This window comes from Oreochromis niloticus, linkage group LG1, assembly GCF_001858045.2.
Source record: "Oreochromis niloticus isolate F11D_XX linkage group LG1, O_niloticus_UMD_NMBU, whole genome shotgun sequence".
Taxonomy (NCBI): Eukaryota; Metazoa; Chordata; class Actinopteri; order Cichliformes; family Cichlidae; genus Oreochromis; species Oreochromis niloticus.
The window spans coordinates 1,338,226-1,365,740 of record NC_031965.2 but is presented as its reverse complement, the minus strand read 5'-3'; the positions used below and the strand labels follow the sequence as shown (position 1 = coordinate 1,365,740).

The 27,515-nt window shown below is 45.2% G+C and overlaps 2 protein-coding genes across 3 annotated transcripts in view; both read right to left on the bottom strand.

The window, feature by feature from the left end:
- crtc3 (CREB regulated transcription coactivator 3) overlaps positions 1-4,037 on the bottom strand; it is a 46,179-nt gene extending 42,142 nt beyond the window's left edge. Inside the window, exon 1 of one of the 2 annotated variants that reach the window (XM_005461628.4) lies at positions 2,627-4,037. In XM_005461628.4, the coding sequence (XP_005461685.1) occupies positions 2,627-2,758 (132 nt within the window). In that variant the 5' untranslated portion in view covers positions 2,759-4,037. The remainder of the gene's footprint in view (positions 1-2,626) is intronic. The other variant, XM_003456903.5, reaches the window with a different exon arrangement.
- Positions 4,038-5,511: 1,474 nt separating this feature from the next.
- The window catches only part of iqgap1 (IQ motif containing GTPase activating protein 1), a 42,572-nt gene continuing 20,568 nt past the window's right edge, over positions 5,512-27,515 (bottom strand). Inside the window, exons 3-37 of the mRNA XM_003456892.5 lie at positions 27,075-27,231; positions 26,902-26,979; positions 25,425-25,501; positions 24,366-24,433; positions 23,634-23,747; positions 22,968-23,146; positions 22,581-22,668; positions 22,321-22,478; positions 22,156-22,240; positions 21,921-22,084; positions 20,871-21,031; positions 20,647-20,771; positions 19,515-19,678; positions 16,358-16,448; positions 16,113-16,280; positions 15,318-15,460; positions 15,064-15,234; positions 14,884-14,967; positions 14,732-14,803; positions 14,380-14,449; positions 13,938-14,302; positions 13,457-13,620; positions 13,150-13,374; positions 12,856-12,996; positions 12,666-12,750; positions 11,168-11,400; positions 10,923-11,055; positions 10,668-10,770; positions 9,633-9,768; positions 9,452-9,539; positions 8,874-9,083; positions 8,628-8,794; positions 7,536-7,658; positions 7,302-7,410; positions 5,512-7,195 (exon numbers count right to left, since the gene is read on the bottom strand). Of these exons, the coding sequence (XP_003456940.1) occupies positions 7,082-7,195; positions 7,302-7,410; positions 7,536-7,658; positions 8,628-8,794; positions 8,874-9,083; positions 9,452-9,539; positions 9,633-9,768; positions 10,668-10,770; positions 10,923-11,055; positions 11,168-11,400; positions 12,666-12,750; positions 12,856-12,996; positions 13,150-13,374; positions 13,457-13,620; positions 13,938-14,302; positions 14,380-14,449; positions 14,732-14,803; positions 14,884-14,967; positions 15,064-15,234; positions 15,318-15,460; positions 16,113-16,280; positions 16,358-16,448; positions 19,515-19,678; positions 20,647-20,771; positions 20,871-21,031; positions 21,921-22,084; positions 22,156-22,240; positions 22,321-22,478; positions 22,581-22,668; positions 22,968-23,146; positions 23,634-23,747; positions 24,366-24,433; positions 25,425-25,501; positions 26,902-26,979; positions 27,075-27,231 (4,813 nt within the window). The 3' untranslated portion in view covers positions 5,512-7,081. The remainder of the gene's footprint in view (positions 7,196-7,301; positions 7,411-7,535; positions 7,659-8,627; positions 8,795-8,873; positions 9,084-9,451; positions 9,540-9,632; positions 9,769-10,667; positions 10,771-10,922; positions 11,056-11,167; positions 11,401-12,665; positions 12,751-12,855; positions 12,997-13,149; positions 13,375-13,456; positions 13,621-13,937; positions 14,303-14,379; positions 14,450-14,731; positions 14,804-14,883; positions 14,968-15,063; positions 15,235-15,317; positions 15,461-16,112; positions 16,281-16,357; positions 16,449-19,514; positions 19,679-20,646; positions 20,772-20,870; positions 21,032-21,920; positions 22,085-22,155; positions 22,241-22,320; positions 22,479-22,580; positions 22,669-22,967; positions 23,147-23,633; positions 23,748-24,365; positions 24,434-25,424; positions 25,502-26,901; positions 26,980-27,074; positions 27,232-27,515) is intronic.

Below are 27,515 nucleotides of genomic sequence, written 5' to 3'. Positions count from 1 at the left end.
TTGGGAAGCAGCCAGCTGCCGTGCTGGCCGGTTAATGGAGAAAATGAGTTTGCCCGCTAGAGAAAAATCAACCGAGAGCTTGGGTGACCAGGTTACCGAAGAGAACACAGATGACGGTTCCAATGCCGGAGAGATTGTCGAAAGGAAGGGCCAGAGAAGTTCCGTAGACTAAAAGCGCTAATTCGTCATCGAAAACAACCAGGAGAATCCCTGCGAAGCAACAACAGTCAATTGAGTCGGCTTTCTCCAGCGTCTTACCATATGACAAAAAAGCTAAGAGACATAGCGACATAACGAATGCCATAGCCTACCGTCTTGCTAAAGACATGCTACCAATAAACACGGTCGAAAATGAAGGATTCAAGCAGCTAAGTGAGGTAATAGCTAAGCTATACAACAAGGAGAGATTGAGAATTTCCTTTTAGTTCTTTGCAAACTCCTTTGACCTTTTAGTTCTCAGTTTATTTGTTCTGTAAAACAAACTAAGATTTATTTTTAGAATTAATATTTTGTTTCTAAGTGGAATTGACAATTTAGTGGTCTGTTTTGTTTGTTCTATTTTGAAACTTAAACGCTTTAGCGGCTGCCTTTTGTGTAGTTTGCAATATTTGCCTTTATTTATCTGAAACTGAAGCCTCATGTTCCTTAAGTACATCTACCCTGTTGAACTTATTATGGGAAATAAATATTTAAATCAAAACAAGCTGCTGATTATTTCACATTTTACTTGTGAGCAACGGCACATTTAAATCTTACAAATATAGTTATTTGGCTTATATCGTGATATATATCGTTATCGCCTGAAATGAAAAAACATATCGTGATATGAAAAAATCGCCCAGCTCTATTTTCAGTGTTACTATGTGGAAAATATTGTGCAGGCTGCTGAAGAGTTACAAGGATACTTTAGTTATTGTTATACTAACGTGTTACACAGTTATTTGATAGTTTTACTTTAAATTTCCTGAGAAAACACGACCCAGACTGCTTATATTTTGACTTGTGCCATGTCACTGGATGTTTTGGATACTTTGCTTTGTCACTACTATTCCACTACAAACCTGCTGCTGCTCGCAACTTGTTAAACTAGATTCACACGTTGAATTAGGTACTGTCATCAGTGACAGTTCACTGGAAAAGGCGGCACACTGAAAAAACACTGTAATGCAAGTAACAACATAATGGTTACAGGCATGTAATTACTGAACTAAGTACAGTAATGTGTTACCGAGTTACTGAAAAATGTAATGCGACTACAGCAATGCGTTACTCTAATTGTTACATTGTAACCCAACACTGGTCATCACATGTTCACAAGTATACAAATGTGACAAATGAAGAAAGTAAAGTGAGGCACTGACTGACACAAAGACTGAGACTATGTAACTAACGTGACGACATCATGAGCCTCTTTAGTTCGCCCCAGTCGGACTTGTCTTTACACATTCGTATTACATGAGACAGTAAGCATCAGGTTGAACCTGTGAAAGCATTTTCAAGAAATACACTGACAACGTGTAAACTCTGCATTTCTGAACAGGAAACTCCTTCAGTGTTCGGAAGGCCGGCCAACACCATCAGCATATGGTAGCGTTACTCTTACAACGCTGGCACCAACGGGCGAGAGCACAGTCTGGGGAAAAAAAACACTTGTGTACTTTTCTGAAGTCCACTTTTACTTCACTGGTACTTTAAGTACTTCTATGTCTCTACTTCTACTCCACAATAATATAGATTAATATATTGTACTTATATTGTCCTTATATTGTAACGTTTAGTTATGTCTTATTTTGCATGTTTAAAAATATAACTAACGACTGATGCTATATAAATACAGATGAAAGTCATTAAGTAAGGAGTCAAACTCATCTGATATACAAATGCATAAATACTTATGAGACAAAATCATTATGTATATGATTCTGCATAATGAGTGCTTTTACTTTAGGTACTTTATTCTGATGCTCAAGCTTTTATACGGTTGTGTTAGATATGTTTTTTAAATAACATAATATTAAAATTAACAATATATAAGAAAATAAAGTAGGTTTATGACTTTAGTAAAAAGTAAGTCTAAAAAGAAAAACTTTTCATATAACGGCATCTGTATTAGGACATGGGGTTACACAGAAGCTGGAAAACTGTGCCCATGTTTTCTGTGCCTAATGTGTACACTTTATTTATTTGTGTTAAAAAAACAAACAAACAAACAAAAAAACTTCCTGTGGCCCCCCCTCTTCCCCTGTGCCACCCCATTCAAGAAAAATCCTGGAAACGCCCATGACAAACAGGACGGGTTTTAAGCGGTTGGTGCAAATATTAAGGAGCCAATTTCCCCATTCCTGTCTCACCGCCCACTGCAGTTTAAAAAGGCTGCACGTCAATCGCTGCACCCCAAGTCGCAAGTTGCTTAATATTTTGCTCTTGAGTAGAATTACATAAGCCGAGTATCGACGGGTGTGATTTACGGCTGCTCAAGAGAAACGAGAAGTACTGGTTGAATACCAGAAATCTCCGCCGGCAGACGAAGCCTGACAGCTCCGATGTGAATGAGGTACATGACCACATCCGTGTAGAAGACAAGAGAGCAATAAATGTCAACAAGCTGAAAGTGAAGCGCATTTACCCTTGAGACATTGAGGTCCGTCATCAGCTGTTCAAAGGCCCGCGTCTCCTCTGCTTGCTTCTGGTTGTGCAGCGCTATCTTTTCGCTGAACTTCCTGGGGTTCGAGCCACCTGTGCCCGGGGAGCTGGACATGGTGCGGGCCGCAGTTCAACAACTTCAGCTACTTGTTTTGGGGGGGGGGAGAGAGAGTGGAAGACTGTGCTGGTGGGGTCTTATTTTACAAAGTCTCTCACCAAGCGTTGTAGCAAACCCATGAGAATTTTAAAAGCACTCCTCGCGTTATCGGTTAAACCAGTCACTTCAGAGGCAGCTCGGCTGGCTGCACTGTCTCAATGTTTTTACAAGGCAGCAGGCAAGCTAACGCGGCTAGGCTAACAGTCAGAGCTCCCTTTAATAAAAGTTGTTTAAGTGCGACAAAAAAGCGGACTAAATAAAGACTTTGCAAAGTATATATTTGCTCCGACTTTCTAGGCAAACTGCGAGGCGATAACAGGTTAAAGTTAAGCTGTAACTTCACGCTGACACTGTTCCAGCGAACCACTTGTTTGAATCTAACGTTAACATGGCGTTAGCTGTCACTGCTAACATAGCGTTGGAAGTGAACGGGGAGCAACAGCGACAGCTAGTCGGCTAAGCTACTGTCAGTGCCATTTTAATTCCGACAAATGCACTTTATCGGCTTGTCGACATCTGCCCGCTGTCGGTATCTTTTAAAGGAAACTTCCACCTAAATATTTACAGCTGCGGTCAGAGAAAGTTGATAGCCTTGTTAGCTAAATCTCTCCACTACCGCTAGTAAAGCTGACCGCAGTTGGCCAAAGGTTTACTTGCCGAATTGTATTTCAACAAGTTTCCGCTCGTTTTGCATAGACTTAGCTGTAGTTCCACTTTGTTTCCAACCAAACCGGGGGAAAAGCAGCCGCTGAATATTGGCAAGTGACGTAAGGATCACAATCCAGAGTTTGACACTTTAGCTGATATGACAGCGCTTCGGAGTCGACTCTAGTGTTAATCCATGGACAGCAGAGAGACCGCAGACAAACTCCAGCCGAGCGACTCCGTGAAGATAAACAAACAGCGCCGACAGGAAAGGGGAAAAAAACGGTGGTTTCCCTGTCGCCGATAAACCAGAAGTCTCCTCGGAAAAAATGTTTTTAGCTTATTCGTCCTCGGTTGAGGGAGCGAGTAACAGCAACTCGGATCGGCTGGCTTGTTATCCTCATACTACTGCGAGAAAAACATTACCTCGTCAAACGCGGTGTGTACCTGTGGTATCCACAGGGGGGCGACAAAGTCACCACGTCCTGTCTTACCTTACCTTACCTTACCTTACCTTACGCAGCCGCAAGAAAAAATAAAAACAAAACAGGGAACATCACTGGCTATAGCTATAGATCAAGAAAACTACTTCTGTGCTTACAAGATTTTCTTAAATGCTCTATTTAGATGTGCAAATATTGCATTTATCAAATTAATGTTCATGTTTCTACGAAATGTAATAAAACGCTGTGTTTCTTGGAATAAACTCTGTACAAATCATGTTCCGAAATACACATAAAAACACCCTTAAAATATACATCGTGCATGAATGCACCATAAACATGATGAGTATACTGTGCTCTACAATTCACCTATTAGAAATCCACATTTTGCATATATTATAATAGAAAGTAAAAGAATTCAGGCGCTGGACTGTCCTGTTGTTCTGTTGGAACAAAAGGTTCTGTAAATCAGAATCTTAATGATATGTGAACAATCCAATCAGTCAAACAAAACAAAGTTTGGTGTGTGTCTCAGGTTTATCCACGGCACCCAGTTTTCAAACACACAAACATCTGTGCAGGAAAACTCCACACTGCTGTTGGAGCCTGCAGACACTGAGAATACTCAGCATTTATTTACAATACATCAAATTACTGAAAAATGCGGGTATGACACAGTAGTATGACACATTTACAAATCCAATTCCCAAAAAGTTGGAATACTGTGTATAACAGGTAAATAAAAACAGAATGCATGTTGTGCATATCTTGTGCACAATAGAATCACTCCGTAAACTTCTGGGCAGAGAGACCAGCTGCTGAAATGTTGGGAAAGGATACAGCAGTCCTGGTTCGTCTTTGTCATGCCTTTCGTTTCACGATGCGTCAAATGTTTTCAGCTGATGGAAGCTTTGGAATGCTGGTGGGCAAGTTTAGCACCTGGACTTTGCTATTGTGACGCCATGCTGTTGTAATAGATGGGAGCTCCAAATCTTGCCTTTACCTTTCAACACTCATGTGTAAACACTAACGAGGCCCCGTAGTGCAGATAAGCAGAAGGGCCCTCTCCTCTTTATTCCAGAGGATGTAGCGTCCTTGCATTCCAAAACGAAGTTCACATTTTCTATTCGTCTGGCCGCAGAAGTTTTCCACTTTTCCTCGGTCCATGTTAAGACAGCAGTGTTTCTGGTTCACTTATGGCTTTGTCTGCACATCGCAGGGCTTGCACCTGCATTAGTGGACGACACGATGATAGCTGGAAGTTTCCCTCACAAATTCATATCGGTTTTTAATGAAGTGCCGCCTGAGGGCCTAGAGATCACAGACGCCCAACACTGACTTTCATCCCTGTACCTTGCACACATATGTAGATATTACTACATAGGACAGATGATGAGATCATCAGTCTTTGCAATTCTACAGTGAGGAACAGCGATCTGCAGTGGTGAACCTCTGCCGCTCTAAGATGCTCCTTTTATACTCATTCATGGTACTTTTCCAGGGCTTTGTTGAGGCATGTCGCTGCTGCCGTAGTCAGAATGGACTGATAGTTTTCTGAAAGTGTTACATTTTCTCTGTTTGTTGTTTTCTACTTAACTGTCAATCAAATCTAGCTTTCAGAGATTTGAAAATCACCATTTTATTAACATTTTACACAACATCCAAACTTTGTGGGAAGTGGGGTTGTAATTTTACTAAACATTCCTTCTGGTTGTGTGTGTGTAGTGGAGGTGGGTTTACAGGTGGTTGTAACATAAAATGGAGAGGCTCATTTGGGAAAACGCCTTCTCTTCCTGCACGAAAACTGTAAGATTAGGAAAAAGGCAGTGCATTGGTAGAGCTTTATTCTGAAACTGGAACAAGCACATTTCATCAAATGAAGAACAAATAATGAAGAGAGCGCAAGGTGGCCACCTCTGCGTGGGAAGGAAAATCGATTTCACCAAGTCTGCACAGATTCTCAGCCTGGCTGAAACAATCGCTTCAAGGACCGCTCAAACGCCACGACGTGACAGCGCAGAGTGACATCTAGTGGGCCCACAAGGTGCTGTAACACTGCACGCACACTGGAGCTCGCTGGGTGATGGTGCAACCATCAGCTCCAGCAGACTGAAAACATATAAAATATAAATAAGGGCGACCAGTTATTTTCAACGCTAGAAAAATTCTCAGTATTTAACATCTGCTTAGCTTACAAGTCCAAATCCTATCTTGTGTCTTACAATTCATCAAGCATCATGTTGTGCTTACCCTTTTTATAACGTAATAAATCGTTCTGCACCATAAAGAGAAAATGAAAGAGAAAAGAATGATTTCCAGTAAGTCATCTGAGAAAGCCAGCAAAGCTGCACGTCTGCCCAGTTTCGTGTGATTCCACGTTTCGCTTGCTTCTCTTGCGGGAGCCAGAAGCACAAATGCATGGCGGGTCAGTTCTGAGAAGCAGCAGGGCTGCAGTCATGGCCAGCTCAGTCCACTCAAAACCACTGACCCGTCTGTAGACAGGAAAGGCCTCAGAGCCAGATCAGCAGCAGTGCAGCCTGCATTTCAGAGGTAACCGTCACACTCCTGCAGCTCAATGTTAGAATTGGACATTTTGGTGACTGATGTCTGATGTCACAGTAAAGCCAGGAGAAGATGATCAGAGAGACGCTGCAGTGTTTTCATATAAAACACAGGATCAAAGATAAGGAGCGCATCGTTTTCTTTCTTTCAGTTTTTCCTGGACAAAGTGCCGTGTACTACAACCCTGCTGATAAGTACGCATGCACATCGATGATGTTCATCGGGCTTTTCTCAGTCAGGTGAGCGGATGAACTAACAGACGTAAAACTCTCTTTACATAAAAAAAATACACTTTTTTTCTTTTTAGAATAAATCTAAGCCCATGCACAACATATTCAGAATATTTAGAGCAAAAAAAGAAATTACAAATCTTAAACCTCTGACCGAGCCTCAATGAGAGATGAGGCACTAGGAAAAAACTTGGGTAACGGAGGTTTTCCATTAAGAACAAAGGACATTACATGTTCATGTAATAAAACATAATGCATAAACTTGTATAGGCACAGTGGAGACGTGCTGGAGGAAATGTGTAGGTAAGACAGCATGGTTCCGGTCAGGGCTTTAAAGCAACCCTCAGAGGCGGGTTTGTGGTTTCAGTGTCTCTAGCCCTTTTTTCTCCTCTTTTTTTCCTCTATTTCCCATAAAATTTCTTGTTGAGCAGGAAAATGAGCAGGTTGACATTAATGGTGGCCCGGTCGAAGAGCTTCATCACTGCCACGCCTTCATACTGCAGCTGGAGCAGATCCTGTGAAACAAAAACCCAAAGAGCTCAACCAAAACACTTGGCAGGAACACGTCGCTGGTCAAGCTACTGCGAGAAGAGCCAACGAAGCTGAGAAAGGCAACGCTACCTGATATTCTAACTGTAGCGTCTCCAAGTGGACGCCCATGAACTTGGCCTTCACGTCAAACACTCCGACCGTCTCTGATGGGGAAATCTCGAAAATGGCATTCTTGAACCTGCGATGGGAAAGAGCAGAAGATGGCTGTTTAAAGCAGAAAGCAGAGGAACGGCAGACATGAAGACTTCTAACCTTGGGGTGTTCATTAAGCTAACTGTATACGTGATCAGCTGCACAACTCACTGGTTGGGCTGCAGGTCCTCTATGGAGATCAGCACGCCCTTTTCGTGCAGGCGGGCGGCTGTGTATTTCTGAGAAACCTGTTTGCTCTTCTTAGCCTTGTTGTCGCCTGGTTTCTTTGACAACCTGAGAAGAAAGACACACAAGTGTACAATAAAAGCAGCTCTCAGCACAGACTTCAAGGCTCACTATTGTATTCTGGGCTGTGACATTCAGACTTTAAAAACACTGAAGCCAATGATGCACGGTCACCATGCAGCAGACTACGCATCGCAAGTCGCCTACATGCATTTAAATGGAGGAAAAGAACAAAGCCTTTATGCTGTATGTAACGACAGCATAAAGCTGTAAAACATCACATTCACAGAGTTCAAACGGCCAAAAGACGCATTAAGGAGACAGACAGACAGGATCTTGATGTAAATTTGACCGAGCAGCCCACGCCACTGCCTGTGTTTCTGTTATGGGCGGACAGATTTTATCCATGAGCCTCAAACATCAGCTTGTGTTAACGAACGCTCACACTGAGCTGATGATGAGAACAAGCCTGAAGGTTGCACATCAGCTCAAGAGCATGTTCAGTTTCTGTTTCTTTGTTTTCCCCCTGCAGAGGTCTTTCTGCCACACCAACAGTAAGAGGAGATGCTGGGCAGGCCAAGAACTCATCTTTAATCCCCCAGGAAAAGATTATGAAGCTCAACCTGCCTCAAACCTTCAGAGGCAACGATGGTCCGTTAAAAACACATCTGGCAGCTATAAAACACTCTCTGATTAGAGATTAAAAAACAAAAACAAGGGGTCCAAGGACCAGTGTGAGACACTGGCTCCTATTTCTGGTTTTGAGACAAATCAGACGTGAGCTGTAAGCTCGTCTGCGGAGGGAAAGGATACAGGATGTGACATTTTCAGGTCACGTCTGAAGCTCATTTACACTGGACATTTGAATGCAGCTGACAGGATGTTTCAGACGTCCCACTGAGGTTTGCACTGACAAACGCACAACTTTACCAACATGTAGGTGACAAACTTGAGCTGCACCGTATCCCCAGCAGCAGTGCACACAGTGACAAACAGCAGACAGTGGAGGTCACTCACTTGCCCTTGCTGGCCAGGTTGTCCATGCAGGTCTTGATGTACTGATTGTAGGAGTCAATTTGCACGTTGTAAAAGTTGGTCTTTGAATTCAGGGCGGCGTTGGTCTGCTGAAGCTTCACCAGCTCGGCTTTCCTCCGCTGCCGATACCGTCTCTGATTCCTGATGTCCTGCAGACATTGAAACGACAACCCGTGAGGCAGCCTCTCTTTTATTTGTCCACTTGAAGGGACGAGCGGTTTATTTTACCTTGGCGATGTCATTGATGAGGTCCTGATAACGGTTCTCCGGGTGGACCTTCCCCAGCTCTGCCAGCCTCTGCAGGTTACTCTTGATCTTGTCCTTCTTGCCCTGCAGGGTCAGGCTGTCGTCCACCACCGGTTTGACCTGCTTCATCTTCTCTGGCGTGTTGGCATCTCTGATTGCTCTCCTCTGCATGGCCCGCTGGTACTCTGCCTCCTGCACATTATGTTCAGAGTCTTTAAAACTGTGACTAACAAAAGTGGCAGCAGTAATACTGTCACACTACTAGTAGTCAGTTTTTCTTTTAATTTCCCATAAACTTCACTCCTTTAGATTGAAAGAGGATGTTACCAAATATGTGGCTATTGCAGTTTTGTGTTAGTAATTCATCAACTACAGGACAAAGAGTCACGTGTAAAAGTCAGTTCCTGTTTTGGGTCGTAAGGCAGCTCAGTAGTTTTCCGCTCAGATAAAACATGCTGAGTAGACATGTCTCAGGGCCATCTGCTGAGATGTTGACTTGGTTACAGTCATCACCCATCCAGATAACTGAGAGCTGGAGCAGAAACACACAACGTCCCCACCTGCTCTGGGCTGGCTGTTGAGTCCAGGATCTCGGTCAGAGTCTCCCCAGGCTGGAACCGGATCACATCCACAATGAGCCTCTTGGTGCTGGAGAGAGAAACACAAAGACGGAGATGTGAGAAATCGAAGAGATCCAACAAACAGCAAGCTGCTGACTTGGACTCTGCGGTCTGAACTCACTTTAGCAGGAGCGTCTTTGCGTCCATCTCAGCATTGGCCTCACCGGGGACATCGAATTTATTCGTGAGAGTGAGCGACACTTCGGTCTTGCCCATCAGCTCTTTGTTGGGGTCGTCAGCGGGGAGAGGATTTTCACCTGAGTGCAACAGAAAGCAAGGCATCGTAAACTACCGACGAGTTCCAGACCGGTGGATGTCCTGGGTTAAGACATCCACCGTTTCAGACAGAACTGTTGTTTCCACACTAATGTTCCCTGCCAGCATATTTTAGGCCAGAGGAAGTCCAAAAGCTGGGATATGGAAAACCAAAGAGCCATGTTGGAGGAAAACCTTCTGTGGTTACGTTTTAAGGTGGAGCCACGCTCAGCGGCACATTTGAAGTCGTTTACAGATAAATGTTGGTAGAGTGGAATCTAAGGTCCCGTAAACTGAAACCTTTAGTTGGCCTTGAAAGCTTGACCCAGACAGACGCTTGCTTCCTGACAGGGTCTTAGTCACAAATATGTTTCACTGGGTTTTGCAACCCAGGGGTTTCTTGTAGTTTTGAAATGATAAGTGCTACAACCTTCTAGCCAACCTCACATACTCGCTCTTGTGATTTCACCCTCCCTGTGATCGTCCTTTGGAACAAGACTGAAAACAACAATCAGCCTGTCTGCTCTGCCACCCAGAGTGTGAATACACACCTCACACTAACACACTATAGCTAGTTAATGTGAGCATATGCAATTCATGTTAAATAATAAAAACATACCGTATGTCTTCTTAATGTACAGAGGCATGTGGTGTGTTTGGCATCAAGCTTACAACCCACAATAAAAATGAGCAAACATTAATGAACCTTAGTCTGTAAAAACAGCTGTTTTTGGTAAAAAATGAAGTTTTTTGTTGTTCTTTTAAATATTTGCTCTTCACCAGTTATATATATTATATTATATTATATATACAGCAGTTTGCCACTTCCAGTGGTTTTGTTCATTTTGGTTTTTCTTATTACTGTTAATTCTTAATATTACAAAAAAATGACAAAGCTCACCAATGAGGGACTCCACAGTGGGAACCTCGCCTAGGTCCTCAAGCAGCTCGTGGATGGAGTCATTGTGCTCTGGGGCGATGGCATCCTGATGGTCCAGCAGCAGCTAAGGATACAAATTCAAGTACCCGATCAGTGTTCGTACTGTACAGGCGAAACTTTTCAAAACCACCTTAATGCGAGCGCTTTGGCACGTCAGTCTCAGTCAGTGACTTAATCCTGAGAGATAAATGGATGAATGAGGTGATTCAAACTCACTGTGTGAGTGTTAATAATCTCTCCAATGGAGATGTAGATGACAGGTTTGGTGACTGTGACCAAGTCTGAGTACTGATCCACGTTGAACTTGTCTTCAAGTGAGGGGACATCGCACGCTGCCAGAAAGAAGCGCCTGTGACAGAAGACAGAAGGAGAACGTCACGAGGAACAGAAACGGCAACAAAGTAACAGCTTTGGTTGTTATTTATCTGATCTACGTGCACACATTCATAATCGTATCAGACCTGAACTTCTGGTAGGAGGTGCTAAGGTATTCGTTGATGGGATTGAGGTGGGCGTTATCTCCCAGGAACATCTTGTTGGAGGCGGCGTGCTGCAGCATCTTGGCCACAGAGCCCAGGTTCCGTCGCTGCTCGGTGGTCAGCTGACCACCAGCAGACATCTCGATGATGTCAAAGGCATCGGGAGCCACGATGGCCGGGTTCATGTAGCGGTAATACAAAAGGTTGCCCACAATCTGAAAGTTTCAAAGTAAACTTAATGATCACCAGCAGAAAATCAGCAGCATTTCAAAGCTTTGTCTTAATTATGAAGAAAACTATTAGACAAAGAAAGTTTGGGATCTAAAACCTCAAAGACTGGAAAACACTAACTGAGCAACAACAGGTATCAACAGGTATGACTTCATCAGATTTAATGTTAATTACATAGAAAGGAGGCATTAACCCAAGACTGTATATGCTGTTGTGGTTGGAACCCCTCCACTTTAAGATCATTAGTCATGAGGGTAATGAACAGACTCCCAGGATAAGTGCTAGTGTGTCATACAGAAGAGCGCTTAAAAGTGTAAGGAACAAGTGGAGCAGTAAGAGAAGGAGAGCCAGAAGAGTGGCACGGCTCACCTTCGTGTCAGCAGTTGGCCGTAACGTGGAAAGAAAGGATGGAGCTGGTTGGTGAGGCAGGGAGAGAAGAGCAACAGCAGAGTACGGAGAAAAAAAAAGGAAAGAGAGTAAAACAAACAGTGAAAATAGAGCCAAGCAAATGATTGGTGAAGAAGGCTGGAGAAGAGAAGCTTATGAAAGATCCAGGTCAAAGGTCAGAGTGTGAAAGAGTGAGCTCTATGCAGAGTGCTTTCTGTGTAGCATGGTTGAACATGTAATGTTCTTAGGGCCACACATCTCTGTGTCAGCAGCACTGTCAGTTTTACACTGAGAGCATGGGCACAGACGGCACAGGAACAGACGGCACGGGCACAGACGGCACGGGCACAGACGGCACGGGCACAGACGGCACGGGCACAGACGGCACGGGCACAGACGGCACAGGGTCAGACAGCACAGGGTCAGACGGCACAGGGTCAGACAGCAGGGGCACAGACGGCAGGGGCACAGACGGCACGGGCACAGACGGCACGGGCACAGACGGCACGGGCACAGACGGCACAGGAACAGACGGCACGGGAACAGACGGCACGGGAACAGACGGCACGGGAACAGACGGCACGGGAACAGACAGCAGGGGCACAGACAGCAGGGGCACAGACAGCAGGGGCACAGACAGCAGGGGCACAGACGGCACGGGCACAGACAGACACGACTAAAGTAGTCTGCATGATTCACGCTTCAAAATAACACCTGCTGGGTGTTAGCATAATGCTAACATGCTTCGTCCTGTCTGAAACACATTTAAGTGCTCCTCCCACCGTGTGAGATAACGTTCTCCTGATTGGCTGCCCCTCATGGATAAACAAGAGCATTAAGCTTGCAAATGACAGATGCAAACCTTGAGCAGCTCGTCCTCCGTAGCATCTGGGAACTTTTCATGCAGAGTGTCCTTCAGCACTTTGGAGATGAACCGCATCCCGTATCTGAAATAAAACACACAGATGCTGTGACACAAGCCAGGGGTGGACACTGAAAAAACAAACAAACTAAAAAATGTGATCCAAACAGTGATGTTGGGAGCAACGTACGGAATCTTTTCCACAGAGACGATTATGGCAGACAGGAATTTGTCAGTGATTGTCTTCATGTTCTTGATGGAGGCTTCCAGTCTGGTCCTCACCTCCTCGTGGCTCATGGCCTGCTCCGGAGTGACGTCATAAGGCAGCTTACTGTAAACAGCAGTATGAGGGAGGATGCATAGAATAAGGTTAATGTAGTTAAATGTGTAAGGTAGTGTTCTTTAAAATGTTGTTATTGTGCAGCTGCAGGTGGTGTCTCTGAGTTTTCAGAGAACAAGATGCTGGAGGACACCTCCACCTCACCTGGCCTCTCCAGTCTGAGACTCCATCTGGTTCACCCAACCCTTGTAGATGTCCACTGGGTCGGTCTTGATGTTTAGCGTTTTGTCATCCATGATCTCCTTGACAACTGGCGCCAGGATCTGCCGCAGTGCATTCTGCCCCCGTGCACCTCTGTGGAAGCTCACTACCATCTTGATTACGGTAGGATTTCCAGTGACGATCTCCTTCATCTGGTCCACTTTTGACCTGCACACAGTTGTTGATGACAAGTCTTTTATTGAATTTAAGACATTTCTTTGTGAATTAGAAAGGTCATCGGGTTTCTCACTTGATCTCCTCCTGCAGGGCAGTCTTGAAGAGCTTGAGTAGCAGGTACTCCTCTCTCTGGTTTGATGCATAGTTATACAGAGTGAAGATTACAGAGTCCATGAACTTGGTGGATTTATTCTGTGGCATCTGGAAGATCAGCTTGGCGAGATACGTGGGGTTGGTCTGAAAGGACGCAGAAAATTCAACAACCTTACAGTATGTATCCACGGTAACACGCTGTGAGGATACTGTGATGCTCAGTGCTTTGTATGACAATGATTACAGCATCTCTAAGAGAAGGAAAAAAGCAAGACTTCTATATGCATGTCAGATCTGTTCACATTACTCTCATTCATCTAAAGAAGCGACTCTGAGAGTCAAACTGGTGGAAACTTCTGCTCCCTCTGTGCATTAGTGTCAGCAGATCCAAAAGTGAAGCACATAGGTGGATTTGCTCTGTAGCAAAGACATCAAAGCACAGCGATGTCCTGGGTTCTTACCTGTAACAGGTAGAAGAGGTACTGGTAGGCTTCCAGTTTAAGCCGCTTTTCTTTGCTTAGAGCCTTCAGGCCTCCCTTCTGCTTGGTCATCATCATCATGTCCGACAGCTGGCCCTTGTTCTTCTTGGTCAGCTTTTTACTGTGGGACACCACCTCCTGCAACGTGATCTTGTTCTTCACCAGCAGGCCAATCTTGATGTCCATCAGGTTCAGGTCGTTCTCCAGCTGCTGGTTGGAACGGATGTTGGTGACCACCTCCTCACGAAGCCGCATCAGTTCCAACTCCTCCTGGAAGTCCTGGTCACTGTGGTCCAGCAGGTGGACGAACTTCCTCACCACCCCCATCGGAGGATTGTCAGCGCTGACTGGAGACAAATAAGGAACATGTCAGGTGACCCCCTAAATCGTGAAAAGTTGGTGTGACAGCTCAGGTCCTGCTTACTTAAAGTCTTGTAGTCGTCCCTGGCCTTGTTGGCTCTGATGAAAGCCTGAATCTTCACCACATCATCGATCTGTAAGTGAAAACAGCAATCGCTCGCTTGATCATTACAAACAGCTCCAAAGGGACCCGCAGAGGGTCGCATGTGTCAAAGTGCTAAATGAGCCAAACGCCTGGAACGCCGCAGGAGCCAGAGGAAATGTCAGAGGAGATTTATGTCCCAGTAAAAAAGCTTTCATTAAATAACAAGTAATCTGTTTATGTCAATGTAAATTGTGGCAGAGAATGAACAATGACTTCTGTGGAACGTCCCACGGCAGCTCATTTGACAGAGGCTGAAACAAATAATACTAACGTGATCTTCAAAGTACTTCAGACGATCCTTATACTTCTTACGAGCTTGATGCATCCGAACCATGGACTGGATCTGAGAGAGACAAAAGGAATGCGTTAGTTTCACACGTATTTAATCTCACACAGACGAATGGAACTGCAGACCAAGTTTACCTTGACGGCCTCAGCAGTGTGGTCTTTCAGGTACTCCTTACGGTCTTTGAACGCCTTCCTCTGTTTGTAGCCTTTCCAGTGAGCCTGAGAACGAGTGAGACCAAAAATGATGACTTCTTCCATCAGGCTCATGTTTCCATCTACACACAAACGTGATGGCAGTAAACATAGCTATATCACCTGTATACAGGTAACAGCAGGGTCTTGGGATTTCAGGAACTCCATCCTCTCCTTTTGGCCTTTTCGGACCAGATAGCCACGGCAGCGGGCTTGTAACTTGGTTATTAGAGTTTCATTGGCCAGCCACAGCTGCTCTCGATTGTAGGCCGTGGTTACCCCAGAGACCACGCCCTGACAGGCAGAAGAAAACAAAGAGTTAAAAGGTGTGTTAAACAGCCGGGAACCCGCAGAGCTTCCCTGGGAGAGACACCGACCTGGATGTCCTCCTTGTTGAGCTGAGTGTTGTTCTGAATGAAGTTCTCTGGCTCCACCCAGGTGCCCTCCTTGGTTTGCAGGTTGTAGTAATAGTTGTGTCCTCCCTTGACCCAGTGTTTCACCCACTCACTGCCATTATCACCTGGACACAGGAGGGACGGAAGCAAGATGAAAGCAAGTTTCCTCACTTAGTTGTGCTACGAAGTGCAGTAATGTGCTAGCACTTTATTTACTAGCCCTAACACAGTTCTTATCACAGCCTGAGCCTTCAACTGTATGCACTTTATATGAAGGCCAACAGGTTTGTGTCTTTTGCGAGCATAAAGGTTACACTGAAGTCATTTCTTTTGGTTTTTGTGTTTCCTTGCATAAATTCAATTGCCTGACTGGAACAAACCATTTCTATCCAAATACATCCTGACACATACAGAAAGAGAGTTCGTGAAAAGCTACACGAAATGCTCGTGCAGAAAGCTGCAGGTCCTCTAATAGTCACTTGAGCCCGAACTCCCTGTTCCCCTTTTAATAGATATTTAATAGATATTAAGGGCACTGATACAGTAATACCTACCTACCCATCAGTAATTCTATCACTATATTTGTGTCTTAGAAATAATCAGCAGGTAAGTCCATGCACCTGTACAGCTGATACCTTTGTACTCCACCCTCCTAACACTAAAACCTCACTATGCACAACACGGTGTCTCCATCTTTTATATACAGTCTGTTACTTATTTCAAGTGTTGCGAGTTTCATCAAAACGCCACATCACTAATCCGTCTCAGGCTCCTCACCTTCTTTCTTTTTCTCCTGTTTGATCTTGGCCAGGTCGTCCTGATAGGTCTGCGCACACTCAGACGTGACGCCATACAGTCCTGCTCCGGGACTACGCAGAGCAGCCAGCGTCTGAGCTGCATCTCCGCTGTCCACCGCCTCGTTAACAGCCTGGATGGCCTGAGAGACTGCAGATACAAATGCCAGGTTTTAGCTCTCTTTAGACTACTGAAGACAAGTGTGGCATAAATGTATGTATTCTTACACTGCAAAGCCTCTTTTGTGTCCTGGTTGGCTTTCAGAATGGCATCCTGGATCTCATCCAGCCACAGCACAGCAGAAGGATCCTGTGTCTCCTGGATGAACACAGGAAAATATGTTTTGAGACAAACACAGCAAATCAAATCATAAACACGCCATTTTTAGCTCCCGTCACCTCTCTCTGAGCTGCTCACAACATAAGGATGAAGAGTGCTAACAGCAGGAAGTGCATGCTTAGATCTGAGATGACGGCCATATTAGGGACATCCCCGATCTATGACATCACAAAGAGCCAAGAATACAAAAAAAGCCTGAGCTTTTGGCTCACAGGGATTTATTCTACATATGCTGACCTGATTATGAGAAATATTCTAATCCAGCATACATGACAAAAAATAAAGTACCTTTGTAGGTTGTGCTCAACCATTAAAGAATTGTCTTCATATATCAGCATGTTCAGAGGTAAACGAGACACAAAAATGGTTAAATATTGTATTTAAAAGATACATTTTCAGAAAAACAGATTATTTTCATAACAGCTGGACAACACCTGGTAACATCTTAGGAAAGATTCTGTAGAGATGCTTTGTTAATCCCAGAAAGCCGCTGTCGTTTATCTGTGATATTTTTATCTTGTGTAAATCCTGCCGTGCTTATTTTTACTTTATGGAACATTTACATAGTGCATTCATTCACAGCTGTAGCCCAGCTGCACTCAGCATGCCATTTGTTCACCAAACCGCTCCAAGACCTCGACTTCTACAATGTTGTGAGATGCAGTGGCGCACAGCAGCATCCAGATGGCGCTCTCTGCCTCTGTATAAAGAGTGCAGGAGCTGGCTGCTGCTTGTTCCCGCTGCTTTTCAGAGCCCAGTAAAAGCAGGCAGCTCATTTGGCAACAACACCCCCACCTCCTTGGTGCGCCCCGCCTCTTCACATTTAGTGCCACGCATTAAAAGGAGGTGTGAAAGAAGAGGGCGGATAAAATCTGATCCCGCATCTTGTGCAGCACGCACATGTGTGGAGTCGAACCAACCCCGGCGTTATAGTAAATAAAGTCGTAGCTGGGATGGTGCCGATTACTGTTTGTATGTTTGCATTTTGGCGCTGTAACTGGTATTTGCAGGCGATGAGTCACTGCAGTTAGCAGGAGGCGCTAGACAGGGTGTGGTGGCAGAGTGGGCAGTGGGTGGAGGAGGAGGAGGACTTGGGTGAAAGCTTTATGAAGTTCGTCACACAATACAGGCACACTGTGGAAAGGGAGGAAGTGAAAGCTGGGTGGTGTGGGGGGGGGAGGTCATAATTCATCTATCTAGACTTTTCTTCTGTACTTCCTTAGAAAACATGAATCTCTTAGCGTGAGAAACACACATGCAGAACTACAGTACAGTCTGCACACTGTAAATACTGCAGCTACAAAGTGAGGCCATAATCACATGAAGAGGATGAGGAGAGAATATTTAGCTTGTTAGTCAGTGGAGTCTGGGCAGGACTTCCTGCTGTTTATCTAGGCACAGCCCTCTGCCCACAACAGACGCCAGCCTCTGCCCAAATATCTTCTCACTAACTGTTCTGCAGAGTTAAAGGAGCGACACTAAGAAGCTAGTCGCAAACTGAACATCCAGCAGAAACCAAACAAAGTAAGCCCTGACCTCACGTTACCTGGAAACAGCCACCTTACATTCCCGCTATTCTCAGCCCCTTGGAGATATCAGCGGCGGGGAAATACCTCGTTGACTTCGACCCATTGAAACCCAACAGGAAGCTTTAACCGCTTCCTGTCTTCAGCTCGTTACTTCAATCAGCCGCACTCGCCCGCTGGCACGACGAGCATGGTCAGAGTGCCCGCGGGTCTGTAATACAGCGGTCAACTTTCTGCCCTTTTATGGAAGCAAACGACTGGGACTGGCTTGTTATTTCCTATGCCTGTGAAATCAGCAGGAAAATAGCTGGCTGCTTTTCCTATCCAGGTTTTTTCCTCCCCAACCTCTCTTTTTTTTGTGGCTGTACTCAAAGTGAGTTCCCATATGATGTTTTTAAAGATTTAAAATGAACCTGATGATGTTGACTTTGAAAACATTGTGGGCAGTGACTTGATAAGAACATTTCCCTTATCAGCGTTTACGCTGGACCAAAAATAGACTTCTTTCTAAAAGCAATGCAACGAGTCCACGCTTGAGAAATCTGGAGGGGACCTTTGGTCAGTGCGGACTTCCTTTGTGCACGGCAGTAAAGCTATACCCAGCTCCTGCACTCTGCCCTGCAGCTGAGCTTCAGCTTCAACAGGAAAACAGCACAAGTGTTCTGCTTGTGACATCATATGCAAACCGACTGTCTCACCACAAGCGCGCACAAACACACAAGAACCTCCACAGACTCATCATCCATCAAGTAACGATAACACAGGCAAATGAGTGAAAGAGAGCACGGGTGCCTCTCCATCAATGATCAACCAAAGAGGAGCAACAGAAACCATGTTTCAGGCCTCAGGAAAGAGTGAGAGCGAGGAGACAAGCACACACGTCCCACACAGACGTGTGACAGGAAGTGTGTGTGTGTGTGTGTGTGTGTGTGTGTGTGTGTGTGTGTGTGTGTGTGTGTGTGGGAGGGGGGGGTATACCATGGCATCAGTGTCCACTGGAATCATGCACCGCTCCGAGGACAGAGTCACATGGTGAGTCCCTGACACACACCATCACAACATTTCAATCTGAACCCTAAATCACACAATATTTGCAACAGCTGTGTTTTAGTGACACAATACGATGTATGAATGACCAAACACTCCTCGTATAGCCCAGGGTCATCAGTCGAGCCAAGAGTAGCAAGTCCATCCCACCTGAATAAGACTCAATATTGCACTTAGAACTTCATATAAACAAGTCAGTAAGTTGACTAAAATCTTCTACATGCGTCACATGTCACGTCAAATAAAACCAAAACCAAGCTTTAACTGTCTAAGCTGCAGTTAAAAAATGTAACTGTAGCCTGTTTGCATGCACTGTTTGCATAATGTTCACAGGAATACACGATACACACAAAAAGCAAATAAAGGCTCAGTGACACAGTAATTGCCATCCAAAGCCCATACTTGTGAGCAGATGCAGCCTAACACATTATTCAGTTTTGCACAGCAGAAATCAGGAACACGAGGTCCTTACATGAGCCTTCTCTCTGCGGGCCTCCAGCAGTTTGTCATGGTAGTGCTGAGCAATCGACGGGTCCACGTCTGTGAGCTTGGCTGACGGACTCTGGAGCATGGACAGCGTCTTCGTAGGATCTCCCTCATCCAGGGCTTCATTGATCAACCCAATGGCAGCAATTCCTACAAATTACAGAAGCAGACACACAGAAAGTATTGGGCTGTCTGTAAACGTGTGACTCTCATAGGACCACGACGGAAAAGGTCTTTGATATCACTCAAGATGTGGCAGTATTTGGCAAACAGGTGCACTATAACCAAACTAAAGCTAAGGAATATGACTGATAAAGGTGCTGGTTTGTTTTTAAACTTATGAATCTGCATCCAACAAGTAAGAAAGCATTTATTATATAAATACTGTTCTATTCATGAGTATGTTTGTGTTTTACCCAGAAACTCTGTTCATTTGTTTGTGGACTGGTGTCTACGAGCCCATAGCCATCAATTTTTTTAATAAATAGGGGGAGGCAGCAGTAGTGATCACACCGGGTGAGAGACACGAGTGCCAAGTTTCCAGCTCGCTCTACCTGGCCCGATCTGGCTCCATATGTCGTGTTGTTACCATGGATGAGGAAACTGGAACAAAGCTTTTTCATGTTTATGTCTGCAGCATTTTAACCAGCGAGTTTGTGGGGAGTGGCTGGGTTTGTTAGACTGCCATTTGAGGAAGTGCAATAATTGGCAGTTCAGCAGAGCCATCCACGGTGATATCGGTTAAAAGTGTGTAACTTTATATCAAAGTGTCATATCGATGACCTAGCAGCGCCACGCGTTTATGTTTGCTAGCACACGAGCACGTCTGAGACTGTGGCACTCAATCACACTTTTAATTAGGAAGACTGTCATCAATGACAGAAACTCCTTAGAAAACAAGGATGTTCAGCATTTTTTGGATGGCATCAGAAACATCATCTCAAACTTTGCTGAAATATCATGGCTCCATAGTGTAGTGGTTTGACCCTGGTTTGATCCTGGGAGGACACACGAGATCATCAAACACACCGATCTACCAGGTGAGACACCTGTGAACAAGCGGGCAGCCAGAGGTTTCTGTCAAAGACGTAAACGGATGCGATCGTGTGGCCTCTTACGTTCATGCTCCTCCTGCACAGCCAGGTTGACCTGGTCGATGCAGGCCTGAATGTCGTTCCAGGTCAGATAGTCGGACCCTTCCTCTCTGGCTGCTGCTTTGAGACGCATCAGTTCATCCATGTATCTAAGGAGCACACGGGTAAAGAGTTTACACGTCTGCCTCGGTTCACAGACTCAAGACTTGACAAAAGACGTGTCGATGACTCCAGACGTAGGCGCTCACCTCTGAGCATACTCATCCTCAACGTTGCTGAGTCCAGTTACGGTGCTGGACAGTTGCTTCCAGAGAGCAGCTCGGTCTCTGACGTCCAGCGCCTCGTTCATTAGCACCACCGATGACAGCATCTCCACGGCAACGAGCAGCTCGGGGTGGGTAAGGTTGCCCTGCGGGACAGAAACATAAAGCACTTCATATGTAAATCTGCCATTAAAAAAAAAAAAAAAAAATCACAAGAGGCAAATTATTAAAAGTCAAATGACTGTTGTTCCACGATGATTCCCACTAAAATAATCAACTACACTGTTTACTCGATCATGAAGGAGCTCGTAAAATACTCACCACTTCCAGTCCGGTATATAATAAATATGCACCACGCATGGCTCTATGCTCTGGTAGGATATGGGAATTCAAACATGGAGCATGGAAAATACGACCAAAGTATTCCATGTGGAAATCAATAAAATCTTTCTTAGTTATGTCTTTTTGCGATATAGAAACAGGTAAGGTGAGTTTGAGCCAACATACAACAACACTGCACCTGCACATTTTATCTTTGCTAACCAAGCTCGCTAGCACTAGCTAATAGGTCAGTGGTTGATGCTCTCACACAATGAGGTCACTATTGGCGCCAAAGGAGACACGGCAACGGTACAAACAAGTTCACAACCCAATGGCTGCCATCACAGTGAGCACATGCTGTGCTATAAAAGAGCTATTCTATGCCAATGTCTGTCGTGGAAAACACACGAAAAAACTTTTTTGGGGAAAAAAAAGTCTAACATAGACGAGAACTTGGGTTAGGAGTACTTCCTACCTCAGTCTGTGCAGACTTTAGTGTCCTTTCTGTTTTGTGTACGTCTCAGTGAAAGCTAAAATAAACTGTGCTATCATCAGAGCAGGCTAGATTACAATAGAGCGTCTGTTGTGATATAAACTGGAAGACGGTCAGCTGCTGGTGTAATTTGGCATTAAAAGCCACACGAACATGTTTCTATGCTGAGAACTGTGTCAGCGAGCGTTCCACATTATTCACTGAGCTTTGGTTCCCGGTACCTCTTGGCTCTGCTGCTGCAGGCTGGCTAGCTCTCTCTGGTAGAGGTCTGCAGCGCTCGGGTAGACCTCAGGCAGCTGTGCGTCAGGGTTCATGAGCTCCTCCACCGTCTTTTCTGGCACACCTTCTCTGATTGCATTATTGATCCGTTCCACTGCTTTCAGCACTGCACAGAGACAGGAACCGAGTTACAAACACACAGATAACTTTGTTATAACACAGGTGTTACAGTCGTACTCTTTAGGTAGCTCTCTGCTATCCCGTTGGCCACGTCCACGCCGCTCTGCAGCTCGTCCTTAGTCAGGGCTTCTCCTGGAGACGTCTAAGAAGGAGAAACCAGGTCAATGTGGAAAGAGGAGCGCCGGCTTGCTACAGTGGTGGCTGTTAGACTGTTGACCCTACCTGCTCTTTGTTCTCTCGGTCACCCTGCAGCTGTTTCAGGTACCAGGCTTTGTTCTGGGGCTGCAGGTTCTGAATGCCCATGGCCTTCAGCGCCTCATACAACTTATCCTCATCTCCACTCAGCAAGGCCTGTTCAGCTTCACTCAAAGCATTGTTCACTGTTGGAGAGAGGTCGACATTTCCACGAGTGCACCACAGAATCCGGTAAATAACTCCGGTGTGTGTGTGTGTGTGTGTGTGTGTGTGCTGATGTAGCTTACCGTTGACCTTATTGACATTGCCTTGGATTTCTGCCTGGGTAAGAAGCTCATCGTAGATGTCCCTCTCTGCCTCGGCGTTCTCCATTTGCTGTGAGAGCAGAGCAGCAGGATTACACGTTTGCACTGCATGACACTAGAATAAGATGTTTGTGTGCTTAAAGGGGATGTTTGGGCCATGCATTCAAAGTGCATCAGTATGGCAGTGCTTCATTTCAGCCATTCTCAGCACATCGCAGGCTAATGCCAACATTTTCTTCCATCTTCAGGCTGAACCTTCAATTATTTTCTAATCAAAAAGCAGACACGACTGCTATGAGCTCCCTTCATCTGTAATTATAAAATAATGCGCCTCAGGCTGCTAGTGACTGCTGGCTAGATCCAGTTTACCCGCTTGCGTGAGTTGGCCACCTTCTTCCCTTTGGCCTGGTACAACGTGTCGTGGTACTGCTGAGCACAGCTGCGATCCAGGTTGACCAGCATGGCGTTGGGGTTTTGCATAGCGGCCAGCGTGCCCTCTGGTACGCCCTGGTCAATGGCCTCATTTATGGCAATCACAGCAGCGTGCACTGAGGAGGAGAAGCAGTCACACCATTTACTTTGTTAGTTTTTGTGGATTGTAACATCGCCTGCCTTACCAGGCTGTTAAAATGAGGACATTGTGTCATTTGAGCCACACTTGTCTAAATAAAGTCAGCTTTCACCTGGTGTTATATACCACACAGTAAAGATGTCACTCATCAACAGATCTTTATCGATCACGTCTCCATTTAAGGAATCATTTATTGGAAGAATGCACAAACGTGACGTGATTCTCTGTGGCGTTTGGTTGTAGAGACGCCGTCTGACGCAGTGATGTCAGGTTGGCTTTGTACTGGTCTGAAGTAAACAAAGGTAGGCTGACGGTTTCTTATTTAATCAACGACCAAATGTCCTAAATTCCTGAGTTGGAATAATCCTGAGACGGCTGGGAAGAAACGCATCCGTTTCACTAAAGCATTTATTAGAAGCTCTGAGAGCCCGCCCCCTCCCCGCGACACCCGAGCCCCTGCTTACATGCCGCTTCATCCACTGAGAGCTCATTGGCCAGGATCCCACCAATCTTGCTGAAGGCGGGCATCTGGATTCCATACTTTTCCAGCTCGCTCTTCATGTTGTTGATCTCCTCCTCTGGGAGAGAGAAGACAGAGCAGATGGAACAGATCCACAGATCGCAGCGGAGAGGGAAAAAGAGAGAAAGGAGTAGGGTCGGGGGGTGAGGGGGGGAGTGGAGACAGACTGTTCCTGGCTCATGTGTGATAATCTGATTTTGGAGACTGGCTCAGGGACAGCGAGCTGAGCTGCACTCGACTGACAGGAAACCCTCTGACAGTCACTAATGACTTTCACATTTCCAGGAGCTCTGAGGCGCTTTACTCGCAGCGCTACCAGTGCTGCTCTCAGGGTGACGGCACGTTCACCATAATTTACATATTACTGTATGTTGTTACAGTGGTGGAGGCTCATATCAATGACATGACATTTAGCATCAAGTGATGAGGTCAGGGGAAGTGTACAAGTATTCCCTGCATAGCTGCTCCAAGCTTTTTTTTTTACAAGTGGAAGCCAATCAGAAGAAACCCGGAAGGCCCGAGTGATGTTTAACCATAACAATACAGAATGAGCACAACAGGTCCCCTGTAAGCGTCACGCTAACTTTGGCAGTGGTCTGGATTTAAGGCGACATAACGAGGTTAATGGGAAGCAAAGGAGGAAAACAGATGCACATGTTCAGACTCGTGCTCTTACCAGTGAAATCGACTTTTCCATATAGGTCCTGGATCTGAGGTGCCAGGCCCAACTTGAACAAGTACAGACTGCAACACAGGGGAGAAAAGAAGTGAGTATAAACATGTGCAGAAGAAGAGATGAGCGTCACACAAGGACGGAGCATTCGCTGGTCTGGAGCCATATAAACACCAGTGCTTGGCTGACACCTCCAACAGCTCCAGGATTTTACTACTCGTTTTATTTTTGGTGACGCAATCGACAAATAGTGCACAGCCAATATATATTAAATATAAGAAAGGTACTGTATGTGCCTTTGCTAAAGGCTGGAAATACTACTTTTAATTATTGCTGTGAAGAGCTTCAAACCAAGGAGACGTGATTATTCAGCATGTGCCTACTGACACAAACAAATGATCTCAGCTGATCTTCTGGAGCTAAAAAGATATTTAGACTGAACAACAGCGATGTGTAAAAGTGAACTCTAAAGGTTACAGGTAGGAGAGTTAGTTTTGCTGTGAAGTAGAGCAGCAGCACAAGAGGATGAAGAAGAAGGATTTAGGATGGAAGTTTTCAGAGGCACCATGTCTTAATCCGAGAAGATGTTTTAGAGCCGCCTTAACACACCAACCACCACAGTAACTGTGAAGGTTTACAAGCTGCTGTACAGCCTGTCCAAGAGAAGCTGCTCACAGCACCAGTTGGACAAACCACACACTTCAGTGTTTACAGTAGAGCACATTTCTGTGGCAGTGCTGCAGCGTGTGTGTGTTTTCTTTAGGAGGGTAATTACAGAGCCCAACATCATCCATCTGCCCTGCTGGCTTTGAAGGCATCAACATCCTTTACACCTGAGCGTGCAATCAAAACAAATGACCACATACTCTGTGCCGCTGGATACCTCAAACTGTCACAGACCCATTGTTGGAGCCTTTTTTAAAAGTCACGCCATATGCTGAGCACTCCAGGCTTTAATGCTTTTAGAAAAAGAGCCTCAGCAGCTGTCTAACTGATCAAACTGCAGGGCAGCTAAAGCTGGGTCCTTATTGTCAAATCAAACTCAAAGGGCGAGACACAAACCTGAGTGCATGTATGCAGTAGATGCAGCGTGGCATGTTCTTCCGGTCATATATGTCTGTGGTCTCAGGGTAGAAGATCTGAAACACAGAGACAACGGCTTCATCATGTGGCAGCATGTGTGCAGGAGTGACTCAGTATATTAGCTCAATGGTGGGATTACTCAGTGCAGCTCTTCTATTCACACGCCCTGGTGCTGCCTTTGTGGCGCAACTGGAATGAAACACTTAACACAGCTACAGAGACTTTCTGCTGCCAGCGCGTCATATTCATGTCTGATAGTCGATTTTATTCACGTCCAGCTAAATGACACGCTTCCAGTTTGCTCATGTGGAAATTTCTCACAAAGGAGCCTCGTTACTACAACAGGCCAGTGTTTCCTCGTTTTAGGCCGAGTGCTCCTTTACTGGCATTTCAGGTCCTGAATGGACAGTTTACAAACCTGCCAACTTCTCCAAAGAACTCCGAACGTCCGAGGAGTTCAGACCACAGTCTAAAAGTCAACGTCCACTGAAGGGAAAGCTTGTTTGAAGCAATCAGTCCCTCTGCAAAATGCTGCTTCCATCAAAAATGGAAATGAGAATCAATCTAAAACTTTTTCATGTAAAAGCTACATTTAGTGATTCATTTTAAACATCTGACATGAGGGTAAAGCACTGTTCTGTCACGATGCACAGACACTGCAGTGCTCTTTAAACTGAGTATTGGTGAGCTGCACTTCAGCGCTGCACTGAGGATCCTTCTCTGTCCTTCTGGCAGCCGTGGCCATCGAGCTCTTTTCCAGGCACACTCTTTTTTCCCTCCGATTGTTCATTCGTTGGGTTTGAATTATCAGGAAAAACCCCCACACCCACTCAGGTCAGACAAACAGCTCAATGCCTGAGAAAATTTTAATTACAGAGTTTCTGACTACGCAAATGCAAGAACAAAGTAAACATAAAGAACTGCTTTTTCTGGGTTGGCATCTTATCTGTAATCTGATATTAACTGTAGCTGCTATCACGGTAGAATGACCTCGGCTGATAAAAAAGCTAATTCTGATCGCGTGACTTTTACTGTCCAAGCGGTTTCACATTGTGATTTACAAGCGCGTGAACACAACAAGGTTGGAGGAATGGCCTCCGACCACCAACACTGACACGGCACCATTAATACTGTGGGACTTAAGCCACTTATTTAAATCTTACAAAGAACGACTTTTAACAGTCACTGGCTGCAGGACCGACACCCTGTCACATATTTACTGTAACTTCATCTCTAGCACAAGTCTTTGCAAGCTTAGCTCAGCCTACCTGGGTCCATTTGATGTCTTAAAGGTGAGAAATTAAAATCTCAAACAAAGCGTGTGCTTTGAGCACTGGCATCACGTAACTGGCTCACAATATGCAAAACCAACACAATCCAGTATGTCTCGGTTGTAAATGCTCAACTGACAGTTTGTGCACATTTCTGTCCCCTGTGGGCTTTGAGCCGGCCTTACCTTTGGCAGTCCCTTCTCTGCCATGGCGTTGAGCCACTGGATGACATTGTCTGTGTGTCTAAAATGGAGACCAGTCGCCTGTAAGAGAGACGTATCACATCAGAGAACAAAGGCTCGGAGTAACAAATGACAGTAAATAAATGACAAATGCATAAACATCTGCATGTTTTCACCTTGTACCGTGTCTGCTCACGGTCGTAAATCTTCTTGAGGGAAACCGTCTGCGGAGCAAAGAAGTTGCCCAGTTTTGCCAGATAAACGCCGTTTCTCAGCCCCTCCTCCAGCTCTGTTGTTGGAGGCAACTCCTCATCCAGGCAGGCCTCCATCCATCTGCCAGGAGGGCAGCACAAACATGTATCACATATTACAGTCAACAAAAAGCACCAACCTCAGGTGAAGATGGAAACACTGCAGTGCCTCTTAGAGGCCATGAAACAAAAGGATCATTGCTCACAGGTCAGAGAAAATGTTCAGCATTTAAAAGCAAATATTATAGATGCAAAGAACATTTAGTCTTGATTTCCCCATTAGGTTTAAAGATGACAAAGCTAACTACAGCCGACAGCTATAAGCTAATTCAACGCACTTAGCAAGACCGCTCTCGTCATGTTTAG